General features: G+C 56.6%; 6 protein-coding genes and 1 non-coding gene across 7 annotated transcripts; 1 reads left to right on the plus strand and 6 right to left on the minus strand.

The window, feature by feature from the left end:
* Positions 1-2,332: 2,332 nt before the first annotated feature.
* LY79DRAFT_522872 (ABC transporter) lies at positions 2,333-4,303 on the minus strand (the record flags this gene model as incomplete). Its single annotated transcript, XM_060555482.1, has 3 exons — positions 2,333-2,459; positions 2,528-3,669; positions 3,731-4,303. The coding sequence occupies 3 exons, from the start codon at positions 4,301-4,303 to the stop codon at positions 2,333-2,335; spliced, it is 1,842 nt and encodes a 613-aa protein (XP_060410464.1).
* Positions 4,304-5,906: 1,603 nt separating this feature from the next.
* LY79DRAFT_592961 (uncharacterized protein) lies at positions 5,907-6,814 on the minus strand (the record flags this gene model as incomplete). The annotated part of the gene is made up of 3 exons (XM_060561493.1): positions 5,907-6,165; positions 6,285-6,499; positions 6,557-6,814. 3 exons carry the CDS (start codon positions 6,812-6,814, stop codon positions 5,907-5,909), a joined length of 732 nt encoding a protein of 243 aa, XP_060410465.1.
* A 728-nt stretch (positions 6,815-7,542) lies between these two features.
* On the minus strand, positions 7,543-9,489 carry LY79DRAFT_564578 (uncharacterized protein). Its single transcript, XM_060558670.1, has 3 exons — positions 8,757-9,489; positions 8,395-8,633; positions 7,543-8,333 (listed from the first exon to the last, which is right to left on the minus strand). Exons 1-3 carry the CDS (start codon positions 9,021-9,023, stop codon positions 7,691-7,693), a joined length of 1,149 nt encoding a protein of 382 aa, XP_060410466.1. The 5' UTR covers positions 9,024-9,489; the 3' UTR covers positions 7,543-7,690.
* A 192-nt stretch (positions 9,490-9,681) lies between these two features.
* On the minus strand, positions 9,682-9,777 carry LY79DRAFT_t211. Its single transcript has one exon. It is a non-coding gene; the product is annotated as a tRNA-Ala (tRNA).
* A 97-nt stretch (positions 9,778-9,874) lies between these two features.
* On the minus strand, positions 9,875-10,920 carry LY79DRAFT_564582 (uncharacterized protein). The gene is made up of 2 exons (XM_060558671.1): positions 10,739-10,920; positions 9,875-10,655 (listed from the first exon to the last, which is right to left on the minus strand). The coding sequence occupies exons 1-2, from the start codon at positions 10,787-10,789 to the stop codon at positions 10,164-10,166; spliced, it is 543 nt and encodes a 180-aa protein (XP_060410467.1). The 5' UTR covers positions 10,790-10,920; the 3' UTR covers positions 9,875-10,163.
* A 147-nt stretch (positions 10,921-11,067) lies between these two features.
* On the plus strand, positions 11,068-11,660 carry LY79DRAFT_564583 (uncharacterized protein). The gene has a single exon (XM_060558672.1). The coding sequence runs from the start codon at positions 11,088-11,090 to the stop codon at positions 11,538-11,540; it is 453 nt and encodes a 150-aa protein (XP_060410468.1). The 5' UTR covers positions 11,068-11,087; the 3' UTR covers positions 11,541-11,660.
* A 1,834-nt stretch (positions 11,661-13,494) lies between these two features.
* LY79DRAFT_522946 (acyltransferase) lies at positions 13,495-14,988 on the minus strand (the record flags this gene model as incomplete). Its single annotated transcript, XM_060555486.1, has 4 exons — positions 13,495-13,855; positions 13,929-14,377; positions 14,462-14,705; positions 14,810-14,988. The coding sequence occupies 4 exons, from the start codon at positions 14,986-14,988 to the stop codon at positions 13,495-13,497; spliced, it is 1,233 nt and encodes a 410-aa protein (XP_060410469.1).
* Positions 14,989-16,158: the final 1,170 nt, after the last annotated feature.

Consider the following 16,158-nt stretch of genomic DNA (forward strand, 5'->3'; position numbering starts at 1 on the left):
TCATCGTCCAGAGAAACGGACGTGCGTGACGGACGAGTGTGGACTTGGCAGCGGCACAAGATCACGGGCCCGCGAGAATGCAATGCACACACACTCACTCACACACACACACACAATGCATACGATACTCAATAGCTGCAACGTACGGGTGGCCCCATCGGTCCAATTAGAGACAGTCTGAGCGCCGCGAGTCCTCAATCGATCCCAAGCCCTACGCGGTCCAACGGCTCTCAAACTGTACGTAGCCAGGGCAGCTTGTCCCAGCAACCAGAGCTGGGAATGCCCTCAATCCGACCACCGATTCATTCCCCCGAGCAGCAAACCACCTCGATACAGCATCTATAAAATAAAATAAAAAAAGTACGTGTTAGGAAAAGAAGAAGAAAAAAAAAAAAAAAAAGGATCAAATCCAACAGAAAAGAAGAAGAAAATGTAACAGCCAAACAGAAAACTCCACACCATTGCCCCCAGAATGCGGCCACCCTGCCAAGGACAAAAGCAGCCTGTGACGATCAGGCGCTTTGCTGGGGACGCGGCAAGGACGGATGGCGATGGTGGAAGCAGCTCATGAACACAACCACCAACACCTGTGCGCGATGATGTGCTGGCTCAGGGTGGGTTTCCCCCCGACCCCAGCCTCCGAAACCTGCTGCAGCGTCAGCTTTTCCCTCCCATCTCTCTCCCATCTCTCTCCCTGTCTCTCTCCATCTCTCTCTCTCCCCAAAAACAAACCAAGGCCAACCGACCACCCCAACTCTCACTCTTCCGGGTTTGCACTCTCGTCCCAATCTCCCGTCCTCGCATTTCTGTCGCCTGCGATGCGTCGTCCAACTGCGACTGTTCGCTACGGAATATGGCACGGATATGTGAAAATGCACTCGAAACCATGAGCCGGATGATCGGGTCTGGCGTCCTACGCCAAAAATGGAAACGCAGGGCACAGGGGATCCGGCATATCACACCGGCCCTGACAGTAATTTTTAGTGCCGCCCCAACCAGCTCTCACTCTCTCTCCCTTACACACACACACACACACACACACAGTGTCTCTGTCTCTCGCTCGCTCTCTGAGCATCAACCATGACTCCCATCACAACCACATCGCGCCCAACTCATCGCCATCCCTAACATCATGAACCCTCGAGACGCAACGCCGAGGACCAGAGGAACACGGAGAAGAGCATCTCGTCCTTTCCCTACCTATAATACCTCCCTACGTAAGCCAAAAGACCCCTGTCCCCACTCGTCCGCCCCTTCCCCAGACACGTGATTGGCGGCCACCCACTCCGCAACGCCAAAAGCCCGCGTCTCGCTCCCCTCTCCCGCATCCCTGTTCCAGAAGCCACAGTACCTTCGTACCTGCTGCCTCTCACACAAAACCCTCTCGACATGCTGCCCCGTCCTCGACTCATCACGTGAAGTTCTCGTCCCCACCCCCCCCCCCCCCCCTACGCAGCAGGAAGATACAGATATTGCCTTACAAGCTTTTTCTTCCCTCTTCTCCTTCTTCTTCCCCTTCCCTGCCTGGATGTATGTACACAGCTTCCCAGGTAGGTACAGTTAGTTACAAGGCGTTCCCTCATCCAGCCGAGACACCTCGTAATACTGGCTTTTTCAATTGCGTCATTCATTCATTGCCCACTGCGACCATCTCGTCGGTCCATATACCCGCCGGCGTTCTCTATCATGTCATCGGATTTTACGGTTTGACGGCGGCAGGTAGCAAAGTTTGTTTTGATGAACACAACCTAGCCATGACATCGTACAGAAAGTAACCTCACGAGAGAGGGGGAAACAAGGGGACCACGTGGGGGTTGCTCGAATCAATGGCTCGTGGCCTCTATTGTCCTTCGTCATCTACATAAAAAGACGATGGGTGTGGGGGGGAGAGAGAGAGGGGGGAGGGAGGGAGAGGTGAAAGGGGGAAAAAAAGGGAAGGACAAAAAACAAAAAAAAAAGGTCGCAAGCTGCAGATATCTGTCTATCCCATGCCGTTTCAGCAGCCTCTGTCTCCCCCCCCTGATGGATGCCGGAAAACAAAAATGTCCCTCCATGATGCCGTCCCATTGCTGCTCATTCTTTCTTCCCAGTTTTGTGCTTGCTTCCTCCTTCGAGGGAGATTCTCGTTTCCCGCAGCAGCCAACCCGGCCTGGATTAATGACGGGCCATGGCGGCACTTTTTTTTGTTTCTTCATTCAAGTCATGAACAACACTTTTTGTGTCCTGGTGTTGCTTTTTTGTTTTCCCTTCCCGAGAAAAAAAAAACAAATTTGAAACAACATACGCTGAAGGAGGATGCATCCGAAACCAAGTGAGAGTGGCTGTCTTCTCCTTAGACAGCACCGGCCGTGATCATCTTCTTGCGGAGGTAGTTCTTGTACTCTCCGATCGTGCCGTCCCAGGCTCTGATCGTCTTGTTTTCGCACACCAGAATCTGCTTGGCAATCTTGTCCAAAAGTCTAGAGAGTGGGGTGTTAGTTTCGAGGTCAAACCACGGTGGTCCGAGGAGGGGGTGAGGGATTCTTACCTGAAGTCGTGGGAGACGACAATGACACCACCGCTGAAGGCGTTGATGGCGTCGGCAAGGGAGTCGATGGTGGGGATATCCAAACCGTTGGTGGGCTCGTCGAGCAAGAGCATGTTGGGGCTCTCGATGGCGAGCAGGGCGAAGACGATACGGGACTTTTGTCCGTCGGACAGGGTGCCGATAAGGGAGGTCTGGGCCTCACCGGTCAGACCGTAGCGGCCGAGCTGCTGGCGCCAGTACTGGTAGTCCTGGGACTTCTCGGCGTACTTCTCACGGACGAAGTCGAGAGCCGACTTGGTCAGGTCGAGCTGCTCAGCGCTGTGCTGGGAGTACAGGCCGAGCTTCAAGTGGGTGTGGCGGGTGACGGAACCGTCGGTGGGGGAGAGCTTGCCCGTCATCAGACGCAGCAGGGTGGACTTGCCGACACCGTTGGGGCCGACGAGGGCGGTACGGGAGTCCATGTCGAAACCAAGGTCGATGTTGCGGTACAGGTCGTCCTTGGGGTCGCCAGAGTAGGAGAAGGTGACGTTGTCGAAGGACAGGACGGGAGGGGGGAGCTTCTCGACGTCGGCGAAACGGAAGGTGAAGACCTTGTCGGGGATGACGGGCTGGATGAAGCCGTCGGCCTCCATCTTGTCGAGAATCTTCTGGCGAGACTTTGCCTGTCTGACCAAGTTGGCGTATGTACCGGCGCTGGCGATGAACTTCTTGATGTGGACAATCTCGTCCTGCTGCTTCTGGTACGCCTTCATCTGGTTGGTCTCCTGCTCGGAGCGGGTCCTGTTGTAGATGTCGTAGTTGCCTCCGTAGTAGAGGAGCTGCTTCATGCGCATGTCGATCATGTTGGTGCACACGCCGTTGAGGAAGTCCATGGAGTGGGAGACGAGGACGAGGGTACGGTCCCACTTCTTCAGGTACTCTTCCAGCCACACGCAGGCCTCGAGATCCAAATGGGCAGTGGGGTCGTCAAGCAGCAGCAGCGAGGGTCTGACGAACAGGGCCTTGGCAAGGGCGACACGCATTCTCCATCCACCGGACATGTCCTTGGTCTTCTTGTTGATGGTCACCTTGTTGAAACCCAGACCAGTCAGGATGAGGGAGGCGCGGGTAGCAAAGGTTGAGGGGTCCATCTTCTCCATGTGCTGCGAGGCCGTTAGACGCTGTGACAAGTGCCGGGTCAAAGGGGGGAGAGGGCAAACATACCTCGTAAAGGTCCATCAGGACAGGGCTCTCAGGGCCGTCCTCCTCGAGGATCTTCTCGGCCAACTTGTCGAGACGTTCCATCTCACGCTCAGCCTCGGTAACGACCCACTCAAGGGCACCGAGCTCGGTGGGAGGAGCACCCTCGTTCAGCAGGTAGATGTCGATGTGCTCGGGGATGGGGAACTCGCGGGCGTCGATGGCCTTGAGGAGGGTGGACTTTCCGCAACCGTTCTCGCCGAGGAGACCGTAGCGGCGACCGTACGAGAGCTCGAGGGTGGTGTCGGTGAAGAGGACGCGGCCGTGGAAGACCAAGCTGGCACTGGTGATCTTGACGTCCTTGCTGGCCTGAGTGGAGGCCAGGACACCGGTGGTGACACGGTCGGAGATACCGTGCTGGTCCATCTGGGCGGCGAGGCGGCTCACCTCGTCCATCTTATCGGCGCTGGTGGCGGGGCCATCGTCGCCGTTGACAGAGGAGGCGGTGGTGCTGGCGTTCTTGGAGGCCTTCTTCTTGTCGAGCTTGCCATCGGCGGCCTTCTTGGCGAGTCTCTTCTCCTTGGATGAGGAAACCATGATGACGATGCTTTGGTATTTTTTTGGTGATGGCGGGGTTACTTGTGCTTTTTTTAAGCGATGGCGGGGAACCTGTGGTCGCCCAAAAAGACCAAAGAACAAAAGGAGAGAAATAGGTTTTGGACGAAGAAACCCGTTTAATCTGTTGGATGCGTCGACGACAGATACAGTGTCACGCGAGCGTCAAGTCGTCGATGAGGTCGACTTTTAGAGAGAGAGAGAGAGAGAGGGAGAGAGAGAAGGAGGGGGAAAAGGATGAGGCGTGCAGGTGAAAAGGTGGAAAGGGAAAAAAAAATTCACTGTTCTTCTAGCAGGACAAAGAGCGGCGGTGCGAAACACAGTTCACATAAACACAGCCTGGGGAGGGGCAACTGGGCACACCCACCAAGGTAGGTACGTTGCGTTGCGTTGGGCATTGCCTGCTGCACTGCGGAACAGTTGGTAGTGGGGCAACGACTCAAATTTTCGAAAAAGCTGATAACCGATAGGGTACAGTGCGTGTACGGAGTACCTACAGTAACTACGCTAGGTACTCTGCACGCGTAGGTACTTTGCACGTGTAGGTAGCGCAGGCGATAAGGTACCGGTCGTATGGTGGGCTGGTGGCCGATACGTACCGCCGTCTCCTCCACCTCTCACCTCCGTCCCCCGCCTTCTTGCAACACGTATGGCGATGCGAGGCACGAGATTGGACGGCGAGGCCTTCTTTTTTTTATTTTTATACCTTTTTCTACTATTATCTATATTCTTTAGCTTCGAGACTACCGATCATGTGAAATTTCACTTGGAGTTGGTTGGCTCAAAGGATTCAGTGAGAGCCTCGAGTCATCATTGCCTTGACCCCCTCCCGCATGTGCTTTACACTGTACGTACACTTATCGTTATCTAATTAGACCCTGCCAACTGTGTAATGGCCCGCTCTGAGTGGCTTCTCTTACGCCACCGTGCAGCGCAGCAAAACGGGGACGCGGGGCTTGACGTCACGTATCACGTGTCAATCCACCTGACACGGTTGGTGTCTGCAAGCAGTCGGGGTTGGAAGTTGGGATGCGACGCCAGTGTAATGAGGATATCGTCATAATTCAACACAAGGAAAGAAACAGCGCTCGGTCACTTGGGCGATGAACCGACAACCACGCCATACTATCAAAAAGCAACACAAACTCAACCGGCAATTCAAGCCTGGGTGGCTGACCATCGTTGCCGATAGTTCGGATCCGTTGACGACGGCGTTTCTGCATCTCGGCCGTGTTGATGTTCTTTATAATTGTGCCGGCTAGAATGGCCTCGGGTTGGCGGTCCATGCTGTCCAGTTCTTCCCATGCTCTCCCTCCATCGTCTATCCTAATGGTGCCGCCTAGTCTGCGATGTGTCGCACTGCGGTATGCTCTTTAGTGCCTGACCTCTATCGAGCCAATGCTGCTGGATATGCTGTGAGAGCCTCATGTACTTCCTGTATCCCGTCCCATGAGATATCGGGCTTGGTGAGTCGGCATGGTGTATAATGCACACGACACGGCCCCTCTGGTCACCATCGTTCATAGTATATTTGCCTCGTTGCGCATTAAGACGTCCTATAAAAATAAAAATAAAATCAAAACACTCAGAACCTCGCCTGGCGACTGCTGTAGTCCCGGGCCACTGTGACGGTCCCGTCGGCCCCGGTCACGAAGCGGACGTAGTGGTTCGCAAAGTACGAGAGCACCAGCTGCCTCGGCGAGAAGAGCTCCCACGGGGTCGTCGGCGGCACCGGCACGGTCTCGCGCAGGTCCCCGCGCGGGAGGTACACGACGTCCGAGTACTGCCGCCTGTTCTTGTCGACCTCGACGCAGGCGAGGACGAAGAGCGAGAAGTGGACCGTCCTGTTCCGAGAGCGTCATGTTAGCCAGGGGGTTGTACGTTTTTTTTTTCTTTTTCTTTTTCTTCTCTTCTCTTCCGTGGCGGATAGTCGATGGGCGAAAGAGGGGGGGGGGGGACTCACACGAGGACAAACATAAAGAAGATCAAGGCAGCGGTCAGGTTCATGCGATACAGGGCCCGGACGGGGAACCGCGCGTAGGTCCGCCAGGCGCTGAGGAGCACGCCGATGAAGGCCAACGTGGGCGCCCAGATGAGCAGGTGGGCGGCGACGTGGGAGTTGGGGCGGCCCCAGCTGAAGCGCGTGCTGCGTCGCGGCGATCCGTGGCCGCCGGCGGTCTAGCGGAAGCCGCGGTCGCGCCCGAGCAGCGCGGCGACGTCGACGACGCTCCAGACCCATGCGAAGACGGCGGTCGGGGTGCCGAAGGACAGGATGCTGGCGGCGAGGAAGTCGTCGGTGGCGCCGTCGGGCGGCTGGGCGAAGGCGACCAGGCCGAGGATGATGGAGGCGACGAGGAGGGAGGTGGCGCGGAGGAGGAGGGTGTAGCGGTACATGGACCGGTTGGAGGGGACGGCGGTGAGGAAGTCGCCGCGGTGGTGGCCGATGCTGGACGGCACGGCCGCTACGTCGTGGTAGATGGGTATGGCGTCCATTGTCGTCGGAGGAGGCGGCGAAGGCCTACATCGTCGGGAGTATCTTATCGTCGTGCAGATTGGGGGTGTTCGGAGCCCACGAGAGGTGAGTGAGGGGATCGCGCAGTCAGGATCAAATCGCCATTGACGAATTGAAGTCTCTCGAGGAGCTGACGGGGCTTTATCGGCATTTGTGTTTATTCTGAGTGAGGCCGTCTTACACACCCAGGTTCGATGCTCGATGAGCTGCTTATGGTTTATCTTAACTACCACCTACGGCGAGCGCAAGGTTGCAGTGGGGGTGGGGCGGTGCTCTTACAGGGCCTCTAGTGGCTTGCCACGCCATAACCCCGTGAGGTGTTCACTATGTATAAGTAGAGATTTATTATCCATCTGTATATATAGGTGCAGATATTCATGGGATCTTGCCAGGACGTTAGCAGCAACTTAGTCAATGGCATTCTGTTTACAGGATAGATAAGGTGGATGTAGAAGTAGAATAGGAGATTGTAGAACGTGATTATGCTAGTAGGCTCATATGTCCCGAGTCCTTTGATAGCTTGAGCAACGTAGACAAGCAAGTAAACAATACGTCCAGGCTCTCCGGTGTCTCCCGAATATCTTCGCAGAATGTCCCTAGTTTATGTGTGTATGTGTGGTGGGCCTGTGAAATAAAACTTATGCCACTAGTTATTAGAGCACACAACAGGGCATATGAGGATTTAGGTCTAAAAGGCTTATTTCTATGTAAGATTAAGTAACGAAAGTGAGGTCCTATATATAGGGAAGTACCACGTGCCACAGCACCTGACAGGGCTGTTACAGAAGGTGGAAATGCATGAGGCTATCGTGACAACTTATAATGCTGACTAGTATGCAGATAGGGGAACCAAGCGATCACAACGACCGGGTCCTCCCCCCGCCGCTGCCGGATGGCTCCCCCGCCGACGTCGCCGACATGTGCGCGGGGACGTCCATGCGATACTTGCCCTCGCGCACCCCCGCGTCCGCCGGCGTCATGCCCGACACGCTCGTCGCGAACTTGATGTCCACGTCCCCCGGCATCACCAGCTGCGGCTGCGCGTCGCCTCTCTTCCGCCTCTCGAGCTCCTCCCCCGACGGCACGTAGTCCTCCGGCGGCGGCCGCAAGCTCGGCCGGAGTAACCGGTCGCGGTCGGCTGCTGGCGCATTGCGCGGCACCCAAGAGACCGGGTTTCTCTTGATCATCGGCGACGACGGCGGTGGCGGCGGTGGCAGCGGCGGAATCTCGAGCTGCAGCAGCTCCTGCGGTTGCTGAAAAGCGTTGCGCAGCGGGCTGCCGCCGACGAGGCCGTCGAGCGACTGAGGCAACGACGGGGCGCGGGCTGGTTGCTGCTGCTGCTGCGGCGGCGACGGCGGCGGCGGCTGTTCGGGGAACGGCTTGGCGACGACGTACACCGTCTGCCCCGTCTCGGGGATGTACATGACGCGCGGCCTGCGCTGGCGGATCTCGCGGCCGCGCTCGATGCAGGCACGGATGAACAGGGCCAGGTGGATAGTCCTAGTGACAGGGCATCAGCGGCGCAGGTGTAGAGGTGGTATAGGGAGGCGACGACACTCACGCGGTGAAGAGCATCAAGACGGATTGGGCGATGGCGTATGAGAGGGGCGTGCCGCGCATTTCGCCGACCGGGCCGGTTTCCTGCAACCTCAGCTGGACGGCCAGCCACACGCCGGCCATGTAAGTCAAGAGGAACAGGACCAGCTCGACGCCGATGTGGGCTTTGGGCGTGATGCCGCGGCCGCGGCGGGCGCACAAGGAGAGGAACTCGCCCAGGTCCCACATGAACGGGGGCAAGGCCTGCGGCGAGCGATGATGTGTAAGTAAGCGTGAAGGATCCCACTCGAGTTCGACGTAGGTAGTAGACATCTAGATAGCCACACGGAGGACCCGGAACAAAGAGCAGGAAGAGGACCGACTCACCCCCGGAAGACCCAGCCACATCCAGACACCGTACTGGTCCAGTTCCGGGCGGGCCCACCAGGCCATGGAGATGATGAGAACGACGGCGCACAGCAGCATCGAAACGAGGCGCGCGACGATCTTGCACGCCTCGCAGCGCCGGCCACCGCTATTCAACCACCGCACGTCGGCCGGGTCGATCGGGACGACCGGCGAGGTGGGCTTGGCGCCGTCCGGGTCCGATGCGAGGGACTCGAGCTGGTATGACTTGGGCGCGCTCATTGTCATCGCCGTGAGCTTGAGGCGGGCGGCATGGGTGATGATGATGGTGGTAGTGTTCCGCCCTCTTGTCCTGTCGGCGTCGCTCTCTGGACAGGACACGCGAGACCGACAGCAAGTCGTTGCAGAACAACACAAGACAGTGATTGTAGTCGAATTAAAGACTCGGCCCGGCCCTTGTTAATCCAGCCCCTTCTTGTTTGATGGGAGAAACAGCCCTTCTCCAGAACAAAGCCATCTCACCGGGGCCATCGTGCGATGACTTGGCAGAGAGAGAGAGAGAGGGTGTGTGTGAGAAATTAGGCAACCGTATTTCTCAAAAGGGGGCTCGCTCCACCCAGCGACGGCATCCGATCGAATCCGTATTCGACGCTGTCAGCGTAACTAGTGTTGTTGACATGCATCTTGGAGGTGGCTGTTTGTCTATCCGTATTGCTGCAGTGCATTGAATGGTTGGTGGTTGTTAACTGAGGGGTTTCTTCTAGTTGCTCTTTCCAAAAGTGGATATCGATATCTTCTGTCTTACTTTCCGTTTACCGCACTTCCTCAGTCACCACCACCTCACATCCTCTCACTCATTCACTCACTCAACCACCACCATCCTTAATATCTCACGACAAGTTCAAGCATACGATGCATAAAAAAGGATGGTTCAAGCAGCAAAAGATGGACACTGTGGGAATTGAACCCACGACCTTTCACAATTGGCTTCCGGATTGACCCGGTATGCGAAGCGAAAATCATACCCCTAGACCAAGCGCCCGTTCTTGTTGTAGACATTTCACATGGATTAGTCTATCAAGCGTACATTCTATCTGTTTCACTAATTGAAAGGATTTCCTCTTGCATAAGGCTGCGACGGTGATTATTCAAGAGCATCATCATCTTGCTCTGTGAGATGCACATCCACATCCCGACATTCTGCTACACCGCATGAGAAAGGTGCTATGGAGAGCCGACAGCGCAGCATATCCCAGATGAGAATCGCTCACGGTTCGATACACATCATTCACATTGGTAGTCCCAATGGCACTCTCAAAGTCAGGAACCAAGCTTTTTTTTCTCATTCCATATCACCCCTGTCGGGTATTCTGATGCTATTCATACAAGGTCGTCACACATTTCCCCCTTCTCGCCCACGACACCTCTTTACGCCTGAACATCGCTGTCCAGCCTCTCGTACACCACCGGGCCGCTGATCTCCGTCTCCCTGGGCCCGGCGTAGCGCCCGGTCCTGGCCTTGCTCTTCAGCAGCTCCCGCTCCGCCACGCGCGCCGGGTCGTTTTCGCTGCCGGGCTCGGCGCGGAACGCCTCCTGCACGCCGTCCCTGACGCCCTCGTCGTCGATGCCCTCGTGGATGTTCTTGCCGTGCGGCCCCTTGGGGTCGCGGATGTACTGGTTGAGCACGTACGTCGGCGCCGGCTCGGCCTTCGATGGGGCGCCGGACCCGGGAGCGGCACCGGTGCCGGTTCTGGAAGAAGAGTTGTCGTTGCCGCTGCCGCTGGAAGACAACGTGTTGGGGTCGACGCCCCTGTTCTTGGCGAACTCGCCGCCGTGGCTGGCAGACTCGGCTGCGAGGGAGTCGGGGGGCACGGGGCCCGGGGCTTCGGGGCGGGTGGGAGCAGCGGCGCCGAGGTCAACCTGGCCCTTGTTAGTAACCCATTGTTGGCAACATTTTTTCTAGGCCTGCATGCAGAGGCCTGCAGTTCTTTCAAAAAGCGTACCTTGGTGCCAGCGCTGGGGGGCTTCTTGTCCTGGGCACTAATAGTAGACATGTTGATTGTGTTGATGAAATTGGTTGCTGATGTTCGGTAGGGGTATCAAAGAGACCGGGTAGGTGATGGCAAGTCGTTTAGTATCCAATTGTTGTGATTGAATTAATTGTATTGTCCTGTTCTATTCCCCCTCACATCGAGGTTCGAAGCCGTCTCTTTAAACACCAGCTCGTCGCATGACATCATGTCGCCCTCGTCTTACATCAACCTCTGCCGGAGACAATACTCCCCCAGCACAGACTGCGGCATGACTTCAGCTCTCCACATTATCGCCCTCACGGTTATCGCCCGCCACGGGATGAGATGCGAATTACATCACCCACCCCGCTGCACGCCTCCCACCTCGACAGCATCGAGATGCCCATCGCCCCAAGGGCCACAAACCACCAGCCTTTTGTTCTTTCGCCAGGCTCGGGCATCTAGAACATTCAGCTGTAGTGTAGGGCCATCTCTGTGGCATGCAACCCGATCGGGCCTTACCAGGGGCTCGCCAAGCGTGTGGGAACAGGGAGCGGGCCGGTTCATGGTGGCAGATGGAAACCAGTATGACGAGATTTCTCCCAGATCAAATCCAGATCTCTTGATGTTGGGCTATCGTCGAGCTGTCCTTATCACCGTAGGAGACGTCACTCTGCTCCATTGCAACGGAGTTCGAACGTACAAGCACTCTTGTGGTGCTTGCCATCTCCCATACCAATTTCGGATCCGATCCATTCTGAGGAGTATGAGCATAGTCTGGTCACTGACATGATTTAAGCTTGCCCCTGTGGGGGGTCCTCAGGATGAACACTGTGAAAGGCCCTGTCGTCGCCTCCAGGAAGCGGGAAGACGACGAACTTGTCCAAGGTAGAGAAATCTCTGGACCGTTGGCAAACAACAGTTGTGTAATCAACAGACTTATATGTTCCAATATCTAAGCTATGCGAGAATGAACGTGAGGCAAGATGCGCTATGCAAAATATCAAGACTGAGGGTCCGCCGTGTACAAGCTTCGCCATACTATAATATATATCAACATCCCACTCGAAGAACACTATGAGAAATATGATGGCCCCTGTTTATCTCTCTCGGAAATATCGAGAATTCCACTGCTATCGTAAGAGGTCATCCATTATATCAACAAAATTCTTTCGGATCTCGAATTAATACCAACGTCACTCATCGCTTCACCATGCATGATGCGCCTGACATAGGCGCCACCAATGGATTTGTAACACGGCCCGTCTCTTCGCAGGATCGCGGGCAGGTCGGAGCCGTGGAGCACCGCAACCATGTCGCCCGGTCGTATAGCGTAGTTGCTCCGGTCAAAAATGTTGTCCCATGTCGCAAAGACGCTCGAGATCTTCCCCGCGCTGGCGTTGTATTCTCTGGCGAACGCGGTTCGGTACTTGTCTAGTGCCTAGGGAACGGAGTCTCTGAGCTGCTCGTAGCACCTCGCGCTGGACTCGAGATCTCCTATTCCGGGAGAGCCTAGAATCGTGTCCTAGCTGAAGGGGATCCCCGCTCCGCTGGCGGGGCAGTGGCCGTGTTGTATGGCTAGGTCGTGCACGAAACCGAGTAAATGCTTGCGTTGCACGATTTTTCTTGTGGCACCGCGGAGTCGATCGTCAGGTAGGATACCATGTCGCAGGTCCCCGTGAGGGCAAAGAGCTTGTCCCTCTGATCCGACGCCTGGAGCACCCTGGTGGCCGGGAGGACGTGCTCCAAGCTCCCTAGGTTGGCCGGCTGTATCCTTTCACTTCATGATGACTCGTCGTACTCTTCAAGGTCACTGCCCCGATGGAAGAGACTGAATTGGATGTCGCTCGGTTCCCGGTGTTTCTCACAGTTTCCTCCTAGCAGTACCGTTTGTTCCTCAATAGTATGGCTCTCTGTATCGGGGAGAGAACATAGTTGAAACTGGTTCTTACAGACGCAGCCACAGTCGACGTAAACATCTGTTAATTGGAGACACATCTTTTCAGCCAGACAATGAGGATATCGCAAGGTTTATGAGGGCGTTGAAGGGCCAAAGAATACGACATCTGTAGGCGGATATGAATTTTGTGCCCCTCCTCGCGTGCGGGGCTTTGAACTTGGCTTCTTTCCATGAGCTGCTCCTATGTCCAAGGTGTTCCTGATTGGCGCTTGAAATTTTACGCCGTTTCCTTGCCGCAGCTCCCAACTCCACCAACGCGCTTATCCATCCAGTGCTGGCAATTCGGTGGGGAGTAATGCTGCCGGAGCAGGCCGCAAGCCGTACATCATACCTGTAATGGCCCATCCTGTCTGTCTCATTGCTGAATCGTCCAGACCGTCGGGTCTGGGGCGCGTGCCGAGCGCATGCAGACCGCGAACCTGGCAGAGGATGAAAGCCACTACCAACGGTCATGAGAAACTCTGCGGGAAGAATGAAACAACTCTCATCAGAAGTGCTGCGAGGTCTATATTGCATGTGCGATGGGAAGCGCCCTCTGTAGTCTGTGTTGTTAAGAGATGAGAAACCTATCCAAACACCCAAGACACCGACCGCCCACACCACCGCCGAAAAGCAGACCCAAGATTACATGTAACAAGATCGCTCGCTAACCAACCGAGCCAGATTTCCGCCAGGAAAACCAATGTACCGAGATATGTACCCGCACCCAACCGTCGACGGCCACCCCCGGGCGCCAAATCATGTACCGCTCCCCTCTTACGAGTCTTCATGAGCCGTCTGCCTTTCTTCACAAAACCGAGGCGAAGCTCGCAATGGCGTTGAGCACCATGCGCCAGATGATGCCGGCGGTACCGACGACGACAAAGATCTGCGTCAGCTCGAACCAGCTCCTGAGGCGGACCTCGGTCTCGATGTGTCCGCCCTCGATGTCGGCGCTCGCGGGGAAGCGGCCGGTGGACACGTACGTCTCCATGATGGCGTCCTTCTCGTACCACCGCTCACGCAGCCAGGCGTCAAAGGCCTTTGCGTCGTCGAGGGGCATGTCGGCGAGGCGGAAACGGCGCCAGTGGAAGTTGACGGACCGCGGGGGGCGGCCCTGGAAGTAGGTGCTGGTGAGGGTGAAGTACTCGTCGCCGAACTTGCCACGGCTGGATGGAGGGGTTAGCTGTGTGTCGTGGGCGGCCCATGGGAGGCGCGAAAGAGGGCCTGGGGTAAGCTTACGGGATGCCTTCGTAGGCGACTGTGCAGTCGTAAATGTACTCGAGCGAGTCCTTGAGCTCGTTTAGGCAGAAGAAGGTGCCGGTGCTGCGCGGGAGGAGGACGTGTTCCGGGTCGCGGAGGCCCATCTTGTCGGCCCAGGCGGCCGACTTGCGGCGGCCGTTGGTGGAGAGGTTGGTACCCTCGGGGAAAAGCAGGAGCCACATGGGGTCGAGGTACTCGCGGCCGCCGGGGCCGGCGTGGCGCGTCTTGAGCTTGTTGATGCGATGCGCCAGTCGGGGCTGGTCGGTGGCCATCTTGCGCGACATGAAGATGAAGCCGTAGAACATCATGCCGATGCCGACGCCGGGGATGTACTTGAGCGACTCCTTGAGGATGATGTAGATGTGGCCGTGCATGCTCGGGGCGTTTGCGTAGGCCACCCACCAGAGGTACAGCCAGTCGGTGTATATCTGCGGCGGGAGAAGGTCAGTACTTTTCGTCTCATTCCGAGGTTCTCTTGTAGGAACGAAAAAAAAAAAAAAGATGATCGTTACCTGGTGGTTGGCGATCAGGACGAGGCGCTCGGGAAAGTTGAACTGGACGCGGCCGTCGGGGGTCTTCTTGATCTGGCCGTCCATGGACTTGTCGCCGCTTATCCGTATCGTGGTGTTGCTCCACATGTGCGTCATGGCCGTGATGGTCAGGCCGAAGGACTGCTTCGTCAGGGCCATGTAGGCATAGAAGATTTCGCGGCTGAAGAAGTACAGCGGGCTGCCGAGTATCTGTGTCGTGATGATGCTGTGTGTGTGCGCGCGCGCGTGCGACAAGGGTTAGCGGGGAGGTGTCGCATAGCGTCGGGCAGGGCCACTGAGGGACGAGAGAGAGAGGACAGGAGAACGTACGCAAGGCAGCAGGCAGCGAAGTAAAGACCAAAGGTCAGGCCGCGGAACAGCTGCATGGCGACGCTGTGCTTGGGCCGGCCGGCTGGGTGAGGGTTGGTCGGTTTCCTGACCAGACCGACCTTGGCAACGGGGGCTGGGACCGAGTCCGGGTCGGTCTTCCCGTGGACGTCTGTCGCCATGATGGCGGTATGTGCCCGTCGGTTCAGTGTGCCGTTCGGGAACGGGGTTCGAGGAAGAGGATCGTTCATCGGATGCGGAGGAGAGAGCGGGGCGATAGAGACGAGAGGGTGAGGTTCGAAGGAGCTTCGTCGAGGCGCAGTCGAGGTGTTTGATGGAGAGGAGGGCCGTTGCGGGTTAAGAGGTCTGGTCGTGGTGTCGCGTGCGAATGCGGCATGTGAGACGAGCAGCTGGGCGGTGGGAAGCCGGGGTGATGCCTGGTCCGGCGGGGTCGGAACGAGGGGGGAAGACGGCCGATAAGAGCTACTGTAGATAATTAGAGCGGGGTGTGTATTTGTAGGCACCTAGGAGAGAATCTTCGTGTTCGTGCTCGGGCGGGTATGGGTAGTAGTAGGTACTTTCTTCCGTCGGGTCAGCGCCTGGTTGGGAGCGGGAGCTGTGGATGCCATGTCATGGCGGGCTAGAGGCGTTATTGGGGAGAAAACAAGGTAAAAAGGATACTGCCGCAACAGTTAGCAGGCATGGTTTGTCGTGTAACAGGCGGAGCCAAAGAAACGGATGGCGGGATGGATGCATGGATGGATGAATGGATGGGTAACTAAGGAGGTACTTTACCTAGCAAGGCCAGCAAACCACCAGGTAGGAGGTATGTATGTGGCAGATTACAGTCAAAGGTATTGATCCACGCGGAGAAGGTGTCGTCATGGGCTCAGTCCGATTTGCCGGGCTGGTGTGGTCTGGTGTGTGTGTGGTCTCGTTTGGTTTGGCTCGAGTCTGAGTCTGAATGCGCACCGGCCGAGCGCGGCTTTGGAACCAGAAGTTGGGAGCTGAACATTATCCCGTCTCACTCATATACAGGCACGTCGAGGAGTCATTCTGTGGAATGTTTGTATGGATGCTTACAGACACCAGGTGAGCTGACCATCGTCAGGTACCTAGGTAGGTACGTACATGCCACTTGCATATACCGGCATCTTCGGGAAAGAGGGTCAGTCTACAGGCAGTTAGTGCGTAGTAGCGTACATTGTACATGTACTTCGTACAGTACGTAAGTAGTGTAGATCTAAATGGAATCTGCGGTGTACCGGTACGTACTCACTCACTGCACAGCGTGCACTCGCCCAATCCAGCTGTGCCTGCCTCCGTCTTCGGTGCAGCCTGGCCGATGTGGG

Source organism: Colletotrichum navitas (genome assembly GCF_030913465.1).
Source record: "Colletotrichum navitas strain CBS 125086 chromosome Unknown LY79scaffold_68, whole genome shotgun sequence".
Classification (NCBI taxonomy): Eukaryota; Fungi; Ascomycota; class Sordariomycetes; order Glomerellales; family Glomerellaceae; genus Colletotrichum; species Colletotrichum navitas.